Genomic DNA, 23139 nt, shown 5'->3' with positions numbered 1-23139 from the left:
ATATCATTGAAAGTAAGCTAAAACATCATCTCAACCTTATAGATTTTAATGTTCCTGAGATCTCGACGTTCATACGGACAGATGGACAGACGGACATGGTCAGATCGACTATTGATCCTGATCCAGAATATATACACTTTATATGGTCGCAAACGCCTCCTTCTGACTGTTACATACTTTTCAACGAAACTAGTATACCCTTACGAGTTACGTGCCACAGAGAAGGGTATATTATTTGATTAACAACAACGTTTTATATGTAAATATATATTAAACTAATCTAGATAAACATGATCTTGGTATCTTTATGTCCTGATAAACTCATCGTTTTCCAGGGAAATTAATTTATTAATAGAATTTTCTATTAATAAAGGAATTTCCCTAGAAAATGAGGAATTTATCAGCACCTTGTTCTGTTAGCGACGGATCCTCCCACAATGGCGCTGGGTCGAAGGATCCTGGGCGACTGGGACGCCTCGCAGGATTGCGGTAGACTGCGACACATCGAGCACTGGTCAAATTCGGACAATACAGCTGGGGTTTGCCTCCGGAATAGTGTAAATCTTTCAGAAGTCCTTGAGGTATTGCTCATGGTAGAGAGTGACATCGTTTTGCTTTAAATAAAAGAATTTCCCCCAATAGGGCACTGTTTATCACCAATTTTTTTCGCACGCAGGACAAAAATGATTTTACCTCTTCGGCGAGAATTCCTTCGTGGGTTTCTTCAATGTTATACTCGTACTATTCCTGTGGATAAGGCCAGTTGGACGGCCACAACTTGCCGAGGTGCTGGATCCTTCCCCCGTTCGAAAGTTACCGCAAGTCTGCGAGGCGTCCCATTCGCAGGACTCCTCGCCTCTATGGTATACGGAGCACCTGCCAACCGTTCGTTCGCCTACCTCCTCGCCCCATCCATCGTCATGCCCTAGATCAGTCAAGTCAAGAAGGTATAGATTCCATCGCCGAAAGGGGCTTCAAATTGTGATACCTCTGCTTACCTTATAGATTCAGTTTTTATTGTTGAGACTTGGTTTTCCGCATGATATATACAAAAAAAAAAGTTAGGAGCAAATCCTAAAGGTGTCTCTGGAACACAACGAGTGTAAATGTCAAAAATAGTATTGAAAAAGGACAATGTTAAAATCATCGCCTACTTAAAAATAGTATTGCATAAGAACCTATCGCCTACTTATTATCCAGCACTCAAACAAGCTACTATTTCTGAAAATTTCTTCAATGCCTCTTTTAAATTAGGATATATCTTATTAATAAATCAATATTAACAAGAGAGAATTCTATAGTCGAGCTCCCCGTCTATCAGATCAGATCAGCATACATTTACTTACACTCGAACAAAAGGTATTTATCGTTTTAAATAAACATATTGTTTAATATATAAAGTTTACATCTTAAATCCTAATTGGCTTACCTTCTAAGGAAATATTTACCAATAATGCCATCAAACATATTTAAAAGTATTGTTGTTTCTAAAAATGTTATCGAAAGAAATGGTTTTTAAAAGGCTGCGTGAGCTTTAATTGATATATTCATATAATTATATACAAAAAAAAGCATTTATTGACTACATTGTGAACATTTGAATGCGCAGTTGTGCTGCTTCTGGCTTTTGGAAGAAAGGACTTTATAAAAATTGCACTAAGGATTTAGCCAGTGCACCGACAAGTCTCACGAATTCTTTTTATCCTGCTGCTCCCGATCCACGTAATACAAATTGTATTTCTTCTTCAGCACCTGATGCACTTCGTCGCGACAGGTGAGGGTCAGGCCGCGCTTCTGGTAGTCCAAAAAGGTGCAGACGAACTGCCTGTTCGTCTCGTGGACCTGCGGATGCTTCAGATACTCCGCGATGGGCATCCACTGGATGCGCGCTATCTCGCGTTCGCAGCGCGTAAAGTCCAAATTCAGTGGCTTAAGGGCGATGACCACGTACATGTCGGAGCAGCCGAAGGTGCCGCCATGGGCATGCCGAAGACTGACCACTGAGCGGAATTCGGTGCGGATTCCCGTCTCCTCGGCCACCTCGCGTATCGCCGCATCGATGAGATTCTCCCGCGGCTCCACATAGCCGCCGGGCAGCTTCCAGCTGTTCGGTATCATCGCATAACGATCGGACACCACCAGCACCTCGTCCTGTTCGTTGATCACCAGTCCGCCGACGCCCATCAGCGTGTGGGCGTAGGTGGGCAGGTTGCTGGACTCGTGCTCCGGCAGCCAGCGGTACATGACCACCACACCGGTCTTGGCATGATGGAAATCAAAGCCGTTCTCCGCCAGAATGGGCACCCAATCGGCCTGCTCCTTGTACACACGGAACCAAATGGCCCGGTTCTTGTTCGTCGTCCAAAAGTCCAGGGATTCTAAAAGGTATTTCGTTATTAAAATAGCACTTGGTAACACAGATCTAATTAATAATATAAGTCGCTTATTGTCTATGACTATTTATAGTCGGACAACTTTTAAATTGATAAAAATGGAGAGCAAAGATTTTAGATAAGCTTTCGATCAACCTATGATAGCACGAAGAAGATACAATGCTACAAAAATATACGTGCAGGCAAAGATACCGACATATTTTAAGATCTATTTCTATTCTTACTTGTCAGCTTGTCCCGGAAACTGGCTTTGTCCACGTTCTCCTCGCGTCCATCGACTGTGACTCCGGCAAATCGGTCCGTAATGCCGCGGAATACATCCGCCGGCGTTTCCATGGCTTTGGAGCTAAATCGTGGGATACAAATAGTTTTCAATCATGTGTTAAATACATATGTATGTACATCTTTCAATTCTTACGTCGAGTATGCTCTTGGGAATTGCCGCTGTGACTGAAGCTTTAGTGGAACTCTGGCGGCAACCGTGGATGTGGGTCGTTTTCTAGCGGTCCGGAGGAGTGTGCTCCATGAATTGAACGCCGGCTGGTTAAGTACGGTTCTGCGAGCCAGAAAACCGGTGGCCAACATTAAATAATCTCACAGTTCGACGAACACAACGTTCTTGATGACGACGACGGCGAGCGCCCACGTTGGCGTCACTACTAGTTCGCAACCGGAGATCTGGGTGCTGCCCCCTTGGTGGGCGTGGCGGAGGCGGTGACGGCGACAACTTAAGCGTCTCAGTTTATCCACAATGCGAGGTGAAACCAATCCCTGGGCATGCTGTGTGTGTTTAAGAAACGAGGCAAACAGACAGGTGAAAGAGGTGAAATAGCCGCATGGCTCCAAACAACGATGCAAATCTGCTGCGATGGGCGGAGCAGAACGAGACGGAGGAGCAGGTAGCCACTATCTACCGCCAGCGCTAGATAAGCGATATGCCCGCTGTTACGTTCGGATTTCTGTTCTTGGCATTTCGAATTTGGCGCTAACGTCAGTAACAAAAAGTGGTGATAGAGATGCGCAGAACAGCGTGACTTTGACAGAAAAACGGTGACAAGAGGATAATGAAACTAAAACATAGATTCACTTATATATATATATATAAAACTGTACTTTCACTATACTCAATACTGATATTACTGGCAATCACGATAGCAGTCACTGCTTCCCGCTCATCTCTAGCGCAACCTTGAGCGACAACCCAAGGTGCGTGTGGGTGGTGGGTGGCGGTGTTGTGGGGTCGTTTCAATTGTTTCCGCATGGGTTTTGTGTACGTTTATCAGCTGAATAGCTGCTGTTATCAACGCGCCAGAGAATTGATACGCGTTTTACATAACAAACCAAGCCAAACATATTTTTTTCCATATCTGCGCTAGACTAGAACTCGAACTCACTAGGAAAGCCAATGGCTAATGGTGTCACTGAGCCAATCCGTCCAGTTCCAGACGACTAATTACCATGGACTTTGGCATAAACAAGCGAATAGAGCAGCGCGCGATTTCAATTCGCTTCCACTTCCACCAGCACGTTGATTACTAGGGATGGCGCACAGTCAGCTGATCCGACAGTGCTGCCAACCTGGCTAGAAAAGGCTGTTCAGCCTTATATGCAATAGTTAAAAATCAAATGCGAGCAAACCAAAATCTTTTTAAATATATGGTTTCCGAAAAAATTTATTAAAAAAAGCTAATATGGGTTAAATGGATTACTGGCTGGCGGGCTTGGCTAATATATGGAATGTTTCCATGTTCGCTGTTCTTTAATATAACATATTGGCGTCGCCTTTGTTGTCCTCATCCTTAGACTCGATCCCGTTGCTAGAAAATCCGCTGCTGTCTAAGGAGCTGGACGTTAAGCTGTCCTCATCGCTTAATTTCTCGCTCTTGGGATGCGTGCAGTCCTTGCTTTCACGTTCAATGCCACGAACGAGAATGTTGCATAAGTAGGGGCTACCCAAGGCTTTGCAAGCGGAGGCGCGCTTCAATGGATCGGTATTCAGCATGGGCATTAGGAAATCCACGAATTCCGTGGCATTGCGAGTCGTCCATCCTTCGCATCTGATTAGCAAATTGGTCAGTTTAGTGGGCTTCAGGCTTTCTCTGTTGGATAGTTTGCCGTTGGTCCTGAAGAAATTCGGCGAGTGTTTGCCGTTGCGGATGAGATATCTCGGTATGTGACCACAATACTCGATGATATTTGCTAGATGGGCCTCATCCTTACCGTCCTTGCCCCGTTTCGACTGGATATCGAATAGATAGTTCTTGGTGGCCAGCTCCCACAACAGACAGGCCACGCTCCAGATGTCGACGGTCTCGGAATATTCCGCACCGAGTATCACCTCCAAGGCACGGTACTCCCGTGTCTGGATTTTGTCGATTGACTTATGCTTGAAATGACACGCATTGCCCAAGTCGGCTATCTTCACCAGTACCTCGCATTCCTTGTTGGCCGGGTCGATGGGGTAAATATCGTTCAAATTGAGTCTTCTTTTCGGTCGGCAACCGGTTTCAGTCTTTGGAAGGTAAGAAAGATATGGTTAATTCAATTGGGGAATTTTTAATGAGTACGCAAAACATCTAATAAGAAATACGACCAGCTTTAGAATTAACATTCTTATTAGCAGAGCCTTGAAATCGTTCATAAAGACGCCTAGAAGTAGACTACAAAATATTCAAATGCAATTGGAATTCAATAATGCTAGAACTTAAACTAAGCTTTCCAAATTTGAATGGAAATGTGAAATAAATACCGTATAAGCAGTCGATGACGACATGGCATTCTTCTTGGTCTGGGCACGTCCACTGGCCCGCATCCGATTGTCCTGTGTGCTAAGCTCCTTCTCATCCAAATTCTTGATAATGCCCAGCACATGTCGCAAGAAGAGCTCCGGACTCTTTAAGCACAGGCGTATCTTGTCGCATTCGTATACCATGTCCTTCATTTCGGGCAACTTAGCATTGCGCACCGTCTGGCAATCGCTATCGTTCATCATCTTAAGACCGTCGAACCCAAAGGGAATGCAGGGTAAGTTATCGGAGACGGCCATGGCGGCGGTGATCGGTTCGATTAGGCCACGTTCGGCCAGATGCAGCAGATCCTCGATGCCCTGCCTGCGGAGCAACCGGCGATGATTCCTGAAGAACGATAAAGCCTCCTTGGTCTTTGTCTGCATCTGTCTCTCGGCCATCGTGGTCATCTTGGAGCTACTGTTCATAAGTTTTGAGACGTGTCTGCTATACGAGTATAGTTAACATACCAAGGTATTTGCTCTTCCTCGTTGGCCTCCAAATATACTTCAATTGCTTTGCTGGCCTCGGTCCGAAGGATCCCCTCGTTGGACGCCAGCAGCACGTTCTCCGGCTTCAGATCGGTGTGCATGACCCTGCACTCGTCGTGCAGAAAGTGTAGGCCCGTGAGCACCTGCTGGGCAATTTGCTTGATATTGCAGATGGGCAAACCTTTGTCAGTGCATCTTTTCATGAGGTTTAGCAGATTGTCACCGAGAACCTCTAGGACCAGGCAATCGTGGGTTCCCTTCGGTCCGGTGACTTTAAAGTAATCGTAGAAACCGACCACGTGGCTTCTGTACTTATGGTTATCGTGTAGCCTTTTAAAGAGCACCACCTCACCGGTACCATCTATTTCCGCCGTGGCCACCTTGACGGCACAGTAGCGATCCATCTGGGAATCATAGCATAGCCACACGGTGGAAAAGTTACCCCAGCCCAGCTTTTTGAAGACATGATAGCGTTTCGCGAAGATATCGCCAATGGCCACCGAATAGCCAACGCTAACATAATCGCTGCAGTTCTCCTCGTCACTCTCAGAATATTCATACTCCCGATCGTCATTGATGGAGTATCCATTGCTCTGCGGTTTCATTTCGTGCGACATGTTAGATTCGTTTCCATGGCTGAGTTCACCAACGGCGTCGCAAGGGGGATTAAGGCCCGTCAACTGGTCATCGGACAGCAATGGAATTCGTATTTTCTGTTTAGATGATTTCTTTGGTCTTTGGTCGAACTGCTCCTGGTTGTAGGATGGAGATGGGGATTGCTTTTCCTTTTGCATTTTCGATTTCAAATCGGTCAAGCTCGTCAATTGCTTTTGATCCTTGCAACGGGCTGGCACTTTGACCGTATTTGATAGATCAGTCATTCGATCTTCTGCCATTTTACGTTTCATATCCAAATCCGTATCCATATCCCCATCCATCGTTGATGCGTTGGCCATTTGAGCCTCGCCACACGATTCCATCTGGCTGGGACTCGTATCCTGGAAGACCTTCGGCGAAACCTTGCGGGGTCTTACATTGCGTTTGACCTCTTCCGGTGGCCTGAATTTCTTCATGATCGACTCACTTGGAATACTAGCTGCCGAAGAATGGTTTAGTTTTTGTCATTTGGGGAAATTTTCAATTCGAAATATGTATGTACGAAATGAATAATACATACATACATTTGTCAACCAAATGTTTTTTTTTTTGTACCGAAAATTTTGATTGTGATTGAGGTTGTGTGAGTGCGCGATTGGTGTCGACAAAATGTTCAAATGTTTGAAACTCACTTTCTGATTCTTGGATACCGAGCCTTTTGTTAGGAAATTTTACCTAATATGTATCATATACACGTAGAAAAGGCTAAGTTTCTTGCCTTCTTACTTTATTAAAATATTTTCAAAGGTTTTATTATGTTTCGTTTTCGGAGCTGTTTCCTCGGTGCTGGCCAAATGTTAACTGTTCGATTTACTGATACGAAAGTCCCAAAACACAAAATGTTGTTTTCAAGGCCCACTTGATCAGAAAATTTTCACACGCACAGCTAGCTAAGTTTCTTAGCATTTAAATAAATATAATTATATTTATTTAGATTTATACTTAAGCTTTTATTTCATAAGTTGAATATGGAAATATACATAACCGTATAAATCGTTTAAATAGGCCTTCAAATTGAATAGTTGAGATCCCTTTGGAATTTTATGTTTGTATACAACTAAATATCCTTTTTGGCTGCGCGCCCAGTTTGGCCCATTTCTCTCCACTCCTCTTCACTTATTTTATTTTATTTTATTTGATTTGATTTTTTTTTTTAAATTGAAATAGTTGCTCAATTGAGGGCGAGTCCTTTGTGCGAGTCCAGTGATTTGGAAAGGGCTATTTAGAGCAACAAAGCGCCAGCGACCAGGAATCCCGGGGAATCAGGAACCAGTTAGCAGTTCAGAGCGCGATTGAAGGGATTACGAGTAGAAAGGATCCTTAATGTGTTGCGAAATGCACATTTAAACCGTGACTCACCAGGGGGGTGGTGGCTTGGGGTGTGGGATGTGTCCTTGTGCCATAAATTCAGGTGCTTCAGTTGGACAACAATGGTACTCGTTCAGTTTCGCCTGTTGTTTGTATTTTGATTGCCGGCTTAGCAATTTTCAATTTTCAATTTCTTTTTTTTTTTTTTTGGAGGGGAAATTCCCGAAAAAAATATGCGAAGAGTTTCCAAATAGCAGCGTACATAAAAAAGTTACCCCTCTCCAGCGGGTGATATTTGCTCAGTTGTTTAAACAAATTTTCCGCTTAGGGTTGCTAACCAACCTCCTGTTTGCACACAATGGATTTCCATGCCGTGGCTTAAGTGAAAATGCCAGGTCAAATATTTATTAAAAAATCTATGGATGTTTGGGGACACGTACACATATATATATATATATATCTATAGTCGGCTTATCGAAAACTTCAACTTCAATGTCGAAGTTGGTGGAAAATCGGGGTTATTAGGTTCCCAGGCGCGATCTTCGTCAACCCTTTTCTTTGTATTTCCTTCACTATTTTGCGCACACCCGGAAAATTCTTGTTTGTAATTAGGGAGTTTTCCTTATCGTTTATACCCAAATGCCCTCGGCGGCATTCAGCATTGTTTCGCCGCCAATTAAGCGTAATTTCAAGTGTCCCGTTCTCGTATTTGTCCAATAAAATTTCGAAAAACTCCTAGGAAAACTGGTTGGTTTCGCTAACGAACTGTTTATATGCAGACAATGGTTGGGAAATTGAAATAAATTAACGTCGATTTTTCCCCATTTCCAGTCGGTGGGTGTGGCCTTTGCCAGCTGAAGGCATCAGGTTTTTTCCTCTTTTTTTCGCAGTGCATAAGCTTTATTCAAATGAGCAATATTTTGTTGTTGGATTTTTCCCTGGAGGCGTGACGAGCGGAAAATTAACTACTATTAAGCCATTTTCACACCCCCTTTAGCCAGCGATACTCTATAATCATATAACTGGCTTAACTGGTAATTACTTTAGATATATTAATGAAAAGAGAAAAGGCCAATTTTGTTTATTTTTTCTTTTTTTGCCTAACTAGCTTAAAATTAAATACATATTATTTTTTCATGTCTTGCAAGCTTTTGATTCTCTCTTAAAAAAAAAAAACCAAAAGGTTCGTAACCCATTTTGCTGCCCATCGAAGTGATCCCAAGTAGCTTGGCAACGCAATGAAAATCCGCTGCGGGACAGTGGAGATGGCCGCGGGCATGTTTTCTTAATTAATTTTCCGTGTTCGTGTTTTTCCCCGGGCTGCAAAGGGCCATTCCCCGATTGCCGGCAGCTTCCATGCGAGGGGTCGAAGGGTCAGGAGGAAGGGTCAAACGCCGGATGCTGCGCAAGGGTTGAGCGGATGATTGGGTATGCCCTAATCCAATTACCGCGATTGACCGCGATTTGCATTTCGAAACCAAAAAAAAGGGCAAAACTATGCACTTCAAATGCAACACATGCTACCGAAGTTTTCTAATAATTTAATCTAATTAAATTAAAATATTTAATTTACATTATAAATTAACAACTAATTTGTATTTACAGAAATGTGCGAGAATCAAGTTCTTTCGATCGATTCAAGGAGCTGCAGGATCTCTTGTTTCTTGCGGGGAATCACAAACAGATGGAGACGCAGACAGCTGTCCTTTGGGTGTTGCCTCCGCCGAAGGATTTTTCACTTTTCCATTGTTGCGTCGCTTCCTTTTTGTCAATGTGCAGTTACGTATGTACGTACATTGCCGACTTGTCCCGGTTTTCCACGTTTTTTTTTTTATTTTTATTTTTTTTTGTTGGTTTTCTTCTTCCCTTCAGTTGCCCGATTTCCTATTCATCGGGCATTTGATTTTGTTTTTCTCTCTTTTCGCCAGAGTGTGGCATGTGCCGCTCCATTGTGTGCCAATTGGCAGAGCAGCTGCTCCTCCGCCTTTGTTTGTCCTTCGAGTCCTTGCCAAATGCGCCAATTACGCTGCTCATTATCTACCGACTTGGCAGAGGAATTGGCTGTGGATGGGGTTCGGGATCAGGGACCACCTCAGCTGCCGGGCTTTATCAGCTATGAGCTTTAGTGCTCCTTCTCCATGGGCAGATCCCTGAAACAGTATCAAAATAGTGGCAATTAGATAATAGCCAGGCATCATTGATCAGAGTTACATACCAGATATTCAATCAGTTTGACACTTTCTATAGAGTTTCCTTTTTAAACCAGTTACATATATGATTTCCATTTACAATAGCTACTATGCATCCCATCCTGCGCATTGAATCGTTGTGGGAATCTGATGCGCTGGGATCATTCATCACGCCATGCAGCGGATGCAGCAGGACTTGCCGCAGGATATGACGCTGCATAAAGTGTCCAGCGATCGGCGATCGTTACACAAACCGCATCCTGCGCAGTTACTTTTTAAGAGCCAATGTCCCATTGTGTGGATGCTACCAAATGTACTGGAAATCGTAACGAATCCACGCATTCCGGCCAAGTTGTCCTGCAGCAGCTGTCCGGCGGGATCGTGTGATCCTGTCGCCCTGCCATCGCCGGCACCACAAAGTTCGCGCCCATGTCGCGGCCGCTGTAATCCTTTGACTGTGCCACAAAGCCAAAACAAACATCGCGACATCGTCCGTCCGTCCGGTGAACCGAGTGACCTCTTCATTACCTCACGGCGACATTCTTGGCGGGTCACCGTGGCAAATGCAAATAAAAGGGGCGGTTCAGCGGGTCGGAAAATTACGCAATGCGACGGGAGGATGGCAGGATTAGCGCACAGTCCTGATTCCTTCATACCCGATACCAACCCAATTCCCACAGCCAAACGGCCAAACGGCCAAACGGCCAAACGGCCAAACTGACCCCTGTGCTCTTGTTTTTATTGCTCCGTGTCGGACAATTGATTATGTGACGTAAATTTGGTGTAAACAGCTTTGGTCAGCATGGCTACCTGAACGGATGCAGAATCTGGACTGGAATTGAGTTGTCAGTGGACATAAATCAGTGACACGTCGCCGTGATATATAGCCCATACATAATACATAATACATAATGCTAATCCATAATAATTACATCCATTTGAGTGTTTACAAAGCATCATCTGAAGAACAAAAAGAACAAAATTATTAATGAAATACAATGGGTTTATTGAAAGTGCAATGCTGAATGAGTGCGAAAGGTCATAGTTGTTTGCAACTTTTGTGAATTATCTATATATAGTATCTGAAGTACAGGCAACTCTATGAATTGCAGAACGTACATTTAGTTTTTAAACTATTTCATATATGTTTGGAATCTCAACACAATTTTGTGTGAACAGTAAAAACTTTTGTAATTACGCTAGTAGATAGCTTCGGCTACGACTTCCTGTCCAGAAAACAATGGGACATGCCACAAATGCATTAGAACTCACTCGATATGCAAACATACATACTTGCATAATTGAAAACTGTCAACGTTTGACAAATTTCCCGTCGTAAAAAAACGGCGGCGTGTAACCCTAAATTAACCCCACCCACCCGACAACCAACAATGTCAAGGGCATTGCACCAAAACGTTGTGGAAATGGTTGTGGAAAAGCGAACGAACAGGAGTCATAAAGTTGCGATCGACAGTCAGGTCCTAGCTACACGCTCCTTGATCCTTGGGCCGTGTTAATGTGTTGGGCGCGTGGGTACCACCGATCCGATCCGACCTGCCGGTGCTGGTGGTGCTGGTGGTGGTGGTTTGCTCCTGGCCAGCGGGGATTGCAATCCGCAGATATGATCTGGCATATCGTGTAGTTTTGACAGTTTATCATTATTATGCCAGCCCTCATCATGGGCGACTGATGTGGTGGTGGTGGTGGTGGGTCAACCGGTCACTGGTGGTCGGTCATTACATTGTGGGCATGTTGCTCCTTGTATTTAATTGATTTTCTGCACTGGCCCAAGTGGTCGAGTGGCGTCATTAGCTCCTCGCGGCTCCAGATCCGGGTTGAGATGCGTTCTGTTGCGATAGTGGCATGATAAATGGAAATACTAGGAAATACAAGTCAGTTACTTACGTTTATGAAGGGTTATGAGAGGAGCTGTTCAAAGGACCAAGATCAAGTAATGATAATGATCCTAAAGCTAACGGAGAGTGGAGAAAGGAGCGTTCAATATAAGCTACAATAATGATAATGATCCTAAAGCTAATGAGAGTTCCTGGTGTTACTAAAGATCCATCTTCGTTCATAAAGAGCTGTTTGTTTTTTCGGTTATTAGTGGGTACTAAAGGTCTGGAATACCTGGCATACATGGCTATTCTAGTGCACATCTTAAGCTTTGACCCCCCTCCCCACTCCAGTTGGGCACTTTCTCACGTCATCCTTGTGGAGGTCCTTTGTGTTTCCTTATCGCTGCGCACGGCGGGCAAAAAATATGCGAAATAAAAAAAAATTTCGCACACTCGGCACCGAATTGCTATTTGGCAAACAAGGGCACACACATAAATCTCAATCTGTCTGAAAAATATGTGAAATCGAAAACGAAATCGAATGCATTGTGCCGAAATCAAAATTTAACCGCAAATTAGGCAATAAACAATGGCTGAAGCGGTCATGGGTTAATACGTTTAGCATCAGGATCAGCATCGGCAGACAATCGCCGGGGTCACAGCCATCTCGATTCGATTGGAAAGGGTTAAAAGCGGCGCGGGGTTAAGGGTTGCGATACCCACACCCTATCGCAATCAGCATTTGAAACGTGCGAAAAATAAAGAGAACTCTGCCCTCGGTGGATTGTGCTGCTCCAGTTTTGCCTGGCAGTGTGCAAAAGTGCCCCTTTCCATATTCCAAAAAAGAACATCACACATCAGCACTTTCGAGTCTGACGAATGCCGAGATGTGCGCCATTTTCGAAAAATTCGAAAAAATTCGAAAATTCGAAAATTTGAAAATTCGTTTTCCCAAATGCCAGCTAACCGATTATTTTATTCAGCAGATACAAAACCGAATTCAAGCCGAATGTGTGCTCAAGTTGAACCAGGACCTGATTTCATCGTCGGTGGGACAGGGACAGTAGTAGTCGCTATCATCGGAAACGCTCATGGTGGATTCATAGTCGGGTATATCCGCCATTAGATCGACATACGGAAAGTCATCATAATAGTAATCTTCCTCTAGTGCTTCCTCATCAATCTCTTCGGGTGCGACGTCGATCTCTTCCTCTGGTGGACCATAGTTGAAGTATACAGTTAGGTTATCATGGTTATCATGGTACTGATCTATGTATTAACATACCCGTTAAGGTATACCAGACGTTCGGAATCGGCTCTGATCTCATTCTGAATGTTGGGCTTCGTACAGATAGTTGAAACTTAAGCAGTTCTGCAATGCATACGTTTTAAGTATATTAAGACACATTTTTAGATAACTAAATTAAATATTAGTATACTAATATTAAGCTAGGTATTACGTGATATTACTCCACCCAAAAATATAAATTTTTGGGCCTAGAACCGACTAATTTTAGGTAAACAAACATACATATTAGCAGGCCGATCCACCTTTGGACGCCATATGGAGGATACCCGTTTAGGTCCTCGACGGAGCGGGGTCGGTTGGATGGTAATTTCCCATAATTGGGTCTGGGTCACAATTAGTGACGCCTGGACATGGGTCATCATCATCATGCGAACGCTTGGTGGTGGGCACCTACGAGAGTACGAAGGAAAATGGAAAATCCTGTCCCGTGCGCCGCGGGCTAATCAATTACGCAACCTTTAAGAAAAGCGCGCGAGGCGCCCCCTGCCCCCCTCTCCGCCCGATAACTTCTACATTTTATTCACATTTAATTGCAGCCCAGACATTCATTTTCCTAAACCTGACGGTTTCGCTGTCAAACGGTTGACAAACTTCCCCGGGGATGACATGTGATGTGACGGGACTGGGATTCCGTCGTCGAATCCCCGAATGAATTTCTAGCCCGCGGACCACGGGAACCCGAAATTCCGAGGCCGATGCCGGAATCCACATTCATACATAAATACATACATACATATATGTACATACATATACGTATCATAATTTGCATTTTCTAACCCTTTTCTTTGTCTAATGACGTAGAAGGTCGCGGCGTCTTCCCCGCCTTGCGGTTCCCGTGTCATCTCGCTCGCACTTGCAATCCGGCTGTAACTGTAGCTGTGCAACCCACTTGCACCCATTGCACGGCCAGGATCGTGCCCCCTCACTCGCACCCCTATATTTGCCGTAGAAATTCTGATTTTCGCGGCCTTCTTTTTGCCCCGTTTTCGCTGGATTTTATTTGGGTAATTTTCTTTTCAATTAAATATGCAAATGCGCAAGCGTTAAACGTTTAGTCTTTAAGGCGTTTGTTGATATCATTTGGATATATCTAGGGTCCCAAAAATACATAACCTACAACAATCTCGCGGAAACGCCGGCAATCTCGCGAAAACGCCGGCAACATCGAAAATGCAAATTATTTGCGGTAAACTGAAGAAACATGTGCTCATTTTCATGTTTTGGTCACTTACCGTAAGAAAAGGGTTTCCTAAACTCTGTGTTAGACACTTCTTATATTAATGTTAAAAGAAAATAACAATAAAAATAATTAGCTTTGACTAGAAAGACAAACAGTTTGCGACTGCTGAGGACAACTGAGTTGAAAATAACACGAAAGTGGGCAGTAGAAAGGGGAGAGGGGGAGAGCACTTGACTGAGATGCCACTTGACCTTAAGGACTGCTCTACACTAGCTCATCAATTATGCAATCGGTTAATCGGTTAACAACACTTTTATCGGGATCTACAACTTCCGACCCCTAACTACTTATGTATGTCTTTTAAGGTTTTACTGTACTTATATAATGTAAAATCAAATTTGTAATTGTAATTTGTAATATGACAACCAAAAACACATTCAATAATAACAAACAACAAAATTTATAAGAATAATCAAAAAAATATTATTATATTAAAATTTAATAATATATTAATAATTAATTAATAATAATAATCATATAATAAAATTTTAAAAATGCATAAATATATTAATTTGTTTATAAAAAATGTAAATCTGTTGAAGATTGCAGGGATATACGGCATTGAACACATTTTCCAAAATTAATAATAGTGCAATTTATTTTTTTGCAATGTGTGCAACGCCATTTTAGCTTACTGTAGAATAACGTTTTAAAACACTACACTGCGTTGCCACCGTGTCGCTTTTAGTTCCTTTTCCGGAAACTTTTGCGGAGTCAAGTCGAGTAACGCAACGTCCAACGGGTGTTTAAAATAACAAGATGACAAATCCACCGTCTAGCCCGATCGTAAATATCAATTAAATTGTTTAAGTGCACGTTAAGAGAATGTGGCCATTAAATTCCAGGTAAATCGGCAAAATCCACCAAATCCGCACGCGCACGTGGATGAAAGTCTCCATGTGCATGGGCGCGTGCGCAATCACCACCTTGCGAGCCGTCCCATATACCGCCAACCGAACCTTCTGACTGTGGCAGCGCTTTGCCTGCCATTGTATTCCGAATCAGGTGATCAGAATACAACCCCTGCGCGTTTTGGTGACACCCAGGGCTTTTACCGCAACGGTTGTTGGTACAATGGCCAATTAAATCGGGAGCCACCATCGACTAATAACCAGCAATTGTATCTATTGGCCTATCTGCCATCAAACATCAATGTCCAGCCTGCTCAAATCATATGGCACGTGGCTCCACCACCGCAACCGCAGCCGCGCTGTTGGTTGCCACCAACACCACCACGGCAACCGCCACCACCCCAGTTTGTGCTAAACGGTCTCCGTGAGCCGGTGAATTATATAATGGACGCGCAGCCTCAACGGCCTGTGTATGCACAGAATCCACAGGCACAGGCCATGTACGCAATGCAACCAGCTACCGTGCCACCGATTCCACAAGTGCAGACACTTCCACAGCAAGCCCCGTCATCGAATCGACCGATTCAAACTTTAGCTCCAATGATGGTGAGCCGTGGGGTTCAGGTACCCCCACGTCGTCGGCGACCATCATTTAGACACCCGTCTCAGCAAAATCCAGCACCACCAACAATAGATCATGCTCCATCGCGGATGCATTTACCAGGCGCTGGAGGCCGCAACCTTCCATCCCAGAATCCGGGGCAATCCGATCCTGCTCCATCGCGGATTCATTCACCAGGCGCTGGAGGCCGCAACCTTGCATCCCAGAATCCCTCAAAACATCGTCCATCTCCACCTACGCGTGGTAAGGGGCAATCCAATCCTGCTCCATCGCGGAAGCATTTACCAGGCGCTGAAGGCCGCAACCTTCCATCCCAGAATCCGGGGCAATCCGATCCTGCTCCATCGCGGATTCATTCATCAGGCGCTGGAGGCCGCAACCTTGCATCCCAGAATCCGGGGCAATCCGATCCTGCTCCATCGCGGATTCATTCATCAGGCGCTGGAGGCCGCAACCTTGCATCCCAGAATCCGGGGCAATCCGATCCTGCTCCATCGCGGATTCATTCACCAGGCGCTGGAGGTCACAATCTTCCATCCCAGAATCCCTCAAAACATCGTCCATCTCCACCTACGCGTGGAAAGGGGCAATCCAATCGTGCTCCATCGCGGAAGCATTTACCAGGCGCTGAAGGCCGCAACCTTCCATCCCAGAATCCGGGGCAATCCGATCCTGCTCCATCGCGGATTCATTCACCAGGCGCTGGAGGCCGCAACCTTGCATCCCAGAATCCGGGGCAATCCGATCCTGCTCCATCGCGGATTCATTCACCAGGCGCTGGAGGCCGCAACCTTGCATCCCAGAATCCGGGGCAATCCGATCCTGCTCCATCGCGGATTCATTCACCAGGCGCTGGAGGCCGCAACCTTGCATCCCAGAATCCGGGGCAATCCGATCCTGCTCCATCGCGGATTCATTCACCAGGCGCTGGAGGCCGCAACCTTGCATCCCAGAATCCGGGGCAATCCGATCCTGCTCCATCGCGGATTCATTCACCAGGCGCTGGAGGCCGCAACCTTGCATCCCAGAATCCGGGGCAATCCGATCCTGCTCCATCGCGGATTCATTCACCAGGCGCTGGAGGCCGCAACCTTGCATCCCAGAATCCGGGGCAATCCGATCCTGCTCCATCGCGGATTCATTCACCAGGCGCTGGAGGCAGCAACCTTGCATCCCAGAATCCGGGGCAATCCGATCCTGCTCCATCGCGGATTCATTCACCAGGCGCTGGAGGCCGCAACCTTGCATCCCAGAATCCGGGGCAATCCGATCCTGCTCCATCGCGGATTCATTCACCAGGCGCTGGAGGCCGCAACCTTGCATCCCAGAATCCGGGGCAATCCGATCCTGCTCCATCGCGGATTCATTCACCAGGCGCTGGAGGCCGCAACCTTGCATCCCAGAATCCGGGGCAATCCGATCCTGCTCCATCGCGGATGCATTCACCAGGCGCTGGAGGGCAAAACCTTCCATCCCAGAGTCCCTCAAAACATCGTCCATCTTCACCTACGCGTTGTAAGGGGCAATCCGATCCTGCTCCAGTGCGATCCGATCCTGCTCCCAATGTCCAGGAACCACACAGCATTAAGGCCATGGTGGAGCCCGAGGTGGCAGTAGCCGGATCCGAATTGAACGGTCCAAGTGGAACCATTGACGCCCGACCATTGACTTCTGATCATCCAGCCCAAGGTGTTACAGTTGTCGAGCGTAAGCAATATTCTTACGAGTCCGATATATCAGTGGAGGATCTATTGATCAAGGCGGTCCAAAATGTAAGTACCTATATATATATACCTGTATATCCTAATCATAAATGTATCACATGGTTTTATAGCATATGCCGCAAAGCCATTTAGTGCCAGCCGTAATGGTAGCCCAACCAGACAATGTTGTAGTTAATGATAATACCAATTGTACACCAATGCCGGTTAATCCACCACCAACTGGAGCTTCCAATGTGGCTGTTGCCCATGAAAATGATTCGAATTCGACTCCAAACTCTGTCTTGGTGCATTGTGCTAATGCTGATGAGGTTGAAAAGCCCCAGATGGAGATTGTTAATAGCTCTGATGTAAGCCAGCAGGTGGTTATGCCAACGAAACAGCCAGAATCTCCGAAACTAAAGCTAAGGAACATGCAGCAGTCAAAGATTCAAAGCGCTGATGCAACACCGGAAGCGAAAACTGAGGAGGCACCCACCATCACTGCCCATCCGGAGCCAATTGACCAGGCACATGCCATCAATTCCTTGCCGGAGCAGGTACCAAAGCCAACGAACACCAGGCCATCCCGTCCACCTGTGAAAGAAGCTATGCTGGATGCAATCTGTGCGAACATGAAAGCATTACGAATCTCGGCGTCGCCCAAAAGCAATGTAAGCTTTAACACATTATGTCTGATCAAATACCTACGTACATATTTGTTTTTTCAGATCCCAAGGAAGTCAAAGGTCAATATGAATCATTGGCCCCTATTGGAGAGCAGCTTCCGAAAGAAAAAGGCTGCCAAAAAGGATAATGCTCAACTGAAAAGGAGGTTCCCGAAATCAGCAACAGTAATTTCATTTAACTCGAACGATAGGCCTCCAAAAAGCCATACAGCTGCACAGGAGAAGCAACTAGCAGCAAATCCCGATCAGAAATCAGGATTAGTTAATTCATCGAACTCACAGGCTAATAATCATATGACGAGACAGAAATCTGGTGGCCAAAAGACACCAAATACCGATTCAAAGCGTCGATCAATGGCCACAGAAAAACGCAATTGTGATCCACCATCGATGGACACAATGAAACGGTCATACGATCAGGTTATGGAACAAAATCCTCAAAGGAACCTGGTGCTGCGCAACAATTCGCCTCGGTCGCCAGCGGCTTCACAATCCGTGCCCGTGGTGGGCAAAGAACGTAATATTCCTGGACCATCGCAGAAAGCTAAGAATGTGGTCAATAATAATGTTTCGAAACCGCCAGTGGTTAAAAAACCCTTGGGTCCCAATAATGTGCAGCCAAGAAAGCCATTGGGTGAATTGAAAACTCTAGGATCGAACATGTTTGACCTTCTGGTAGAGCCGGATATGGAGGATGACAACGACGAGAACACTTTCGAGCAAGATAAGCCGGACGCCGACGATGTTAGTCCACCAAAGCGTTCCAACTCGCAGAAGGAGAAGAGGCGCTTCAAGAAACAGAAGACGGCCCTTGAAAAGCAGATCAAACTCACGAAACTGGCCCAAAAGGAGGCGAAGCGGGTCGAAAAAGCAAAGGAAAAGGCCAAGAACGCGAATGCGGAAAACGCTTTGGCGGCTATCCAATCCAATCCAACCCAATCAGCTAACGAATCAGTTTCGGGTGGCACACTTGGCAACTTCGCTCAGGAAACCGAATTCGTTCATCAACTGCCCGACGTGGTGGGAACTCCTCCGCCATCTCAACCAAGATCCCGTCCGTCGCCAAGTGTTGCCCGTTCGGAAGTGAAGTGCAAACAGCGTAAGATGAAGAAGCCCACCAAGTTCAGCACATTCCTAGCGGCTGTAACCAATGCCACATTGAAAAAAAAAACCAAAGCTGGAATTAACAAAGATTTACCAACCCAAACATGTACAGTTCCCGGTGCAGTAGCTCCTTTGCGTTCCAACGCATCAGATGGTGTATTAAAGCCGACGATGCCGGATTCCAAGCCCGATGCAGTAGCTCCTTTGCGTTCCAACCCATCAAATGCTGTAATAAGGCTAAAAATTCCGATTTCCAAGCCTGCTGCAGGAGTTCCTTTGCGTTCCAACGCATCAGATGGTGTATTAAAGCCGACGATGCCGGTTTCCAGGACCGATGCAGTAGCTCCTTTGCGTTCCAACGCATCAGATGGTGTATTAAAGCCGACGATGTCGGTTTCCAAGCCCGCTGCAGGAGTTCCTTTGCGTTCCAACCCATCAAAAGCTCTAATAAGGCTGAAAATTCCGATTTCCAAGCCTGCTGCAGGAGTTCCTTTGCGTTCCAACGCATCAGATGGTGTATTAAAGCCGACGATGCCGGATTCCAAGCCCGATGCAGTAGCTCCTTTGCGTTCCAACGCATCAGATGGTGTATTAAAGCCGACGATGCCGGATTCCAAGCCCGATGCAGTAGCTCCTTTGCGTTCCAACCCATCAAATGCTGTAATAAGGCTAAAAATTCCGATTTCCAAGCCTGCTGCAGGAGTTCCTTTGCGTTCCAACGCATCAGATGGTGTATTAAAGCCGACGATGCCGGTTTCCAGGACCGATGCAGTAGCTCCTTTGCGTTCCAACGCATCAGATGGTGTATTAAAGCCGACGATGTCGGTTTCCAAGCCCGCTGCAGGAGTTCCTTTGCGTTCCAACCCATCAAAAGCTCTAATAAGGCTGAAAATTCCGATTTCCAAGCCTGCTGCAGGAGTTCCTTTGCGTTCCAACGCATCAGATGGTGTATTAAAGCCGACGATGCCGGATTCCAAGCCCGATGCAGTAGCTCCTTTGCGTTCCAACGCATCAGATGGTGTATTAAAGCCGACGATGCCGGATTCCAAGCCCGATGCAGTAGCTCCTTTGCGTTCCAACCCATCAAATGCTGTAATAAGGCTAAAAATTCCGATTTCCAAGCCTGCTGCAGGAGTTCCTTTGCGTTCCAACGCATCAGATGGTGTATTAAAGCCGACGATGCCGGTTTCCAGGACCGATGCAGTAGCTCCTTTGCGTTCCAACGCATCAGATGGTGTATTAAAGCCGACGATGTCGGTTTCCAAGCCCGCTGCAGGAGTTCCTTTGCGTTCCAACCCATCAAAAGCTCTAATAAGGCTGAAAATTCCGATTTCCAAGCCTGCTGCAGGAGTTCCTTTGCGTTCCTACGCAACAGATCCTATATTCAAGGAGACAAAACCGATCTCCGATCCGCTGGCACAACCGTCCCTGCTGTTGCCACGTAGGGTGTCAAAAGCGACATCGATGACCAAGGATAATTCCAAAAGAAATCAAGATGTGGTGAGGTCATCCCGATCACCGCCATCATTGAAAATCGATATGACCAAGCGAAATGCTGATAAGCTGGCAACAGCATCTTCATCTTCATCTTCATCAGGAACAGCACCAGCACACCCTCAAAATAATTCATGGGAATTTAATGTCCGTCCTGGCAAAGTTGTTAGCCTGCCACTTCTCAAGAATGCTGAAGATCCGAATCGTGGGGAAATACAGGAGCCAATTGTAACCAGTGAACCAGGACAGAATCCACCAGAAGAATAAACCACGAGAATCCACCAAAAACCAAAAGAAGACTGAAGCACAGCCGCACTTCAATCATTTCGAAGATCAAATAATACTTGTGATAGAACTCTAAGTCATCTCTATAATCACCATCACCTTGCCATACAGAATCAATCGTTCATTGCCCAGAACAATAACAACATTACACTGCCTTTTGTTAACTTACATATATTTCGATTAAATAAAATTTGTTATATAACTATATCTAAACTCGTTCTGCTAATCTATTTAAATACCCCCTGGTGCGCCAAGCCTAGGATTGGAGAACGTGTGAGTTTGCACGACTAGGTGAGATAATGCACACAACTGACAACTGCCCTATGAACTCATCCCGTTTGCTCTAATCTCTTCCAGATCTCGTCCGGTTTCATCCAAGACGAATGCCGATTGCAATGCTTCTTAGGCTAGGAGCTTAGCCGCAGTTTGAACTAATTAAGTGTCGAAAGGATTACCAACGCCCACCCGTCGTGTGTTGTGATTTACGAGTCGAGCTGCCAACTAACTACCTGTGCACCTGGGTGCTACCTGTACGGTGATCCTCATTAGCATGAGACGACGGCACCGTAGGAGGTGCCATCTAATGCGACTGAGTCGTGTGCCATTCCATTCACAGAGTTCCATTCATGCACAGCGTATGTAGAATTGATAATCCCATACCATTCTAAATGTTTGAGTCCAAATCCAAATCCAAATACCCATCCCATTTGGCTTAGCAGTTGCTTTCGTATTGCAGGCGAATCCTGCAATCCATTCGAAATCCTTTCGCCCGTTGCACAATATCCCTTCGGAATCTGATGCAGCTGCTCCAGTGCTCGATTGGTGAATGGTGGTCGGGGTGTGGGTGACATTTGCATCTGGCCCAAGACGACGATCCCTAAGACGCTCTAAGCCAAATGGATGGTCGCATTGTGTGTTGTTTACTCGTCTCATCCCTCCTTTTGTCCATTCAACCAGCTGGTCTCGTCGCCAGTTGAATTGACAATTGAAGAATGCACCCGTTTCGTGTTGAGAAGTTCGTGGAGAAGTTCTTATCCAGTGCCGAAAATCGGAATTTATACACACTATAATAATAATAATCATAGTAAGAGATTTAGATACTAATGCTAATGGTGTGCTTTTATGAATCCATTATCAAGATTTTGTTATTCACTTTAAACGATTTGAATCGTTAAGATTCCAGATTAAGATTAAAGTAATCTTTTCATATCCTATTATCTACATAATTCTACATATTTTATGTTATGTTTTTTAAAATTATTATGATATGTACTTCGATTTGTATATTTTATGTTTATTTTGATTGCTCACACATTTGTGGCCATTAGTTTCCCATTTCATTGGCACGTTCCTCGGTTGCTGGACTTTCTCCACACTGGAATCAACTGGAACCCAATCGACTTTCCCTCGCCGTTGCAGTCGAAATATCTTCATTTGCGATGATGGGCAGACTTGAACTCCGCCTGTCAGCTGCACGTGGCCACGTGGTCACCTCAATTTGGGCCCATCAAACGGGCGACTAACTGCTATAATTGGCCCACTTCACTTCTTGGCCATCGGAGTGGCTGGCTATCGCAATTGGATCTGGCTTTTGCTTTTGCTTTTCCGACTGCGTCATGTCACATGTTGTGACTACACATATGTATGTACATATACGTATGTATGCATGATGGATTCGAGGAAGGACTCACGCGTATCGATGTCCCTGCTGCTTTGATGACTCGATCCCGATCCCAATGACCCTCGAACAATTTATTGCTCAATTTATATTTGCTTAGACTGCCAATAGTTCAATAATTCATAAAAAAGAAAAAACACATGAAAAACGCAAGAAGCTATCGTGTGTCCTGGGAATTTGCATAAACGTGATTTGCATAAGGCAGCTGCCTCCTGGGAGTAGGCATCACCATCACCATCTCCAACTCCAACTCCATCTCGATTCTGCCTCCTTGGCAGGGGAGAAAATCAAAGGGCAAAATGTGTGAGCTCATGTAATGGCACCGAATTTGACTCTACCTGGACTTTCCTCCATCCGTCAATGGGTCCTTTCATTTCCATTTCCATTTCCATAACCATTACCATTACCATTCCGCTCTGTTGTTGTTTGCCATCCGTTGTTTTGATATGTAAGTTGATATATGATATTTGATTTCTTGGATAGACTTCTGGGTGTCGCCGGGGTC

The 23139-nt window shown here is 45.4% G+C and overlaps 4 protein-coding genes across 6 annotated transcripts; 1 reads left to right on the top strand and 3 right to left on the bottom strand.

The window, feature by feature from the left end:
• Window positions 1–221: 221 nt before the first annotated feature.
• Window positions 222–1467, bottom strand: LOC117147165. Its single transcript, XM_033313952.1, has 3 exons — window positions 1430–1467; window positions 694–972; window positions 222–614 (listed from the first exon to the last, which is right to left on the bottom strand). Exons 1-3 carry the CDS (start codon window positions 1465–1467, stop codon window positions 401–403), a joined length of 531 nt encoding a protein of 176 aa, XP_033169843.1. The 3' UTR covers window positions 222–400.
• A 42-nt stretch (window positions 1468–1509) lies between these two features.
• LOC117148772 (nudix hydrolase 8) lies at window positions 1510–3928 on the bottom strand. Its single transcript, XM_033316369.1, has 4 exons — window positions 3788–3928; window positions 2812–3173; window positions 2618–2739; window positions 1510–2378 (listed from the first exon to the last, which is right to left on the bottom strand). The coding sequence occupies exons 2-4, from the start codon at window positions 2976–2978 to the stop codon at window positions 1687–1689; spliced, it is 981 nt and encodes a 326-aa protein (XP_033172260.1). The 5' UTR covers window positions 2979–3173; window positions 3788–3928; the 3' UTR covers window positions 1510–1686.
• A 122-nt stretch (window positions 3929–4050) lies between these two features.
• On the bottom strand, window positions 4051–7111 carry LOC117148400 (SRSF protein kinase 3-like). 3 transcript variants are annotated; one of them, XM_033315764.1, is made up of 4 exons: window positions 6960–7111; window positions 5650–6766; window positions 5143–5599; window positions 4051–4905 (listed from the first exon to the last, which is right to left on the bottom strand). In XM_033315764.1, exons 2-4 carry the CDS (start codon window positions 6741–6743, stop codon window positions 4153–4155), a joined length of 2304 nt encoding a protein of 767 aa, XP_033171655.1. In that variant the 5' UTR covers window positions 6744–6766; window positions 6960–7111; the 3' UTR covers window positions 4051–4152. The 3 variants fall into 3 exon arrangements, with proteins under 3 accessions (XP_033171655.1, XP_033171658.1, XP_033171656.1); XM_033315767.1 differs by having other exon boundaries at window positions 5143–5596; XM_033315765.1 differs by having other exon boundaries at window positions 5650–6762.
• Window positions 7112–14970: 7859 nt separating this feature from the next.
• LOC117147164 (nuclear receptor coactivator 6) lies at window positions 14971–21105 on the top strand. Its single transcript, XM_033313951.1, has 6 exons — window positions 14971–14997; window positions 15057–15786; window positions 17134–17456; window positions 17519–18058; window positions 18116–19331; window positions 20484–21105. Exons 1-6 carry the CDS (start codon window positions 14971–14973, stop codon window positions 20936–20938), a joined length of 3291 nt encoding a protein of 1096 aa, XP_033169842.1. The 3' UTR covers window positions 20939–21105.
• The last annotated feature ends 2034 nt before the right edge of the window (window positions 21106–23139 follow it).

The sequence above is a fragment of the Drosophila mauritiana genome, chromosome X, assembly GCF_004382145.1.
Source record: "Drosophila mauritiana strain mau12 chromosome X, ASM438214v1, whole genome shotgun sequence".
Taxonomy (NCBI): Eukaryota; Metazoa; Arthropoda; class Insecta; order Diptera; family Drosophilidae; genus Drosophila; species Drosophila mauritiana.
Note: the sequence above shows the minus strand (reverse complement) of the source record. Positions and strands in the feature narration are given on the sequence as shown.

Bases quoted from the DNA above. Each gene is read 5' to 3' on its own strand.
- LOC117148400 (XM_033315764.1), bottom strand. From the start codon at position 6,743: ATGAAGAAATTCAGGCCACCGGAAGAGGTCAAACGCAATGTAAGACCC. The intron at 5,600-5,649 runs GTATGTTAACTA...ACTTATGAACAG, and splicing joins GAGGAAGAGCAAATACCTTG to TAGCTCCAAGATGACCACGA. The intron at 4,906-5,142 runs GTATTTATTTCA...TACCTTCCAAAG, and splicing joins CGTCATCGACTGCTTATACG to ACTGAAACCGGTTGCCGACC.
- LOC117147165 (XM_033313952.1), bottom strand. From the start codon at position 1,467: ATGTTTGATGGCATTATTGGTAAATATTTCCTTAGAAG. The intron at 973-1,429 runs GTAAGCCAATTA...CACAATTTGAAG, and splicing joins GGTAAATATTTCCTTAGAAG to CCCCTTTCGGCGATGGAATC. The intron at 615-693 runs GTAAAATCATTT...TTTTATTTAAAG, and splicing joins AAGGAATTCTCGCCGAAGAG to CAAAACGATGTCACTCTCTA.
- LOC117147164 (XM_033313951.1), top strand. From the start codon at position 14,971: ATGACAAATCCACCGTCTAGCCCGATC. The intron at 15,787-17,133 runs GCGCTGGAGGCC...TGCATTCACCAG, and splicing joins ATCGCGGATGCATTTACCAG to GCGCTGGAGGGCAAAACCTT. The intron at 19,332-20,483 runs GTGTATTAAAGC...ACCCATCAAAAG, and splicing joins GCGTTCCAACGCATCAGATG to CTCTAATAAGGCTGAAAATT.
- LOC117148772 (XM_033316369.1), bottom strand. From the start codon at position 2,978: ATGTTGGCCACCGGTTTTCTGGCTCGCAGAACCGTACTTAACCAGCCG. The intron at 2,740-2,811 runs GTAAGAATTGAA...CCCACGATTTAG, and splicing joins TTCCCAAGAGCATACTCGAC to CTCCAAAGCCATGGAAACGC. The intron at 2,379-2,617 runs GTAAGAATAGAA...AATACCTTTTAG, and splicing joins TTTCCGGGACAAGCTGACAA to AATCCCTGGACTTTTGGACG.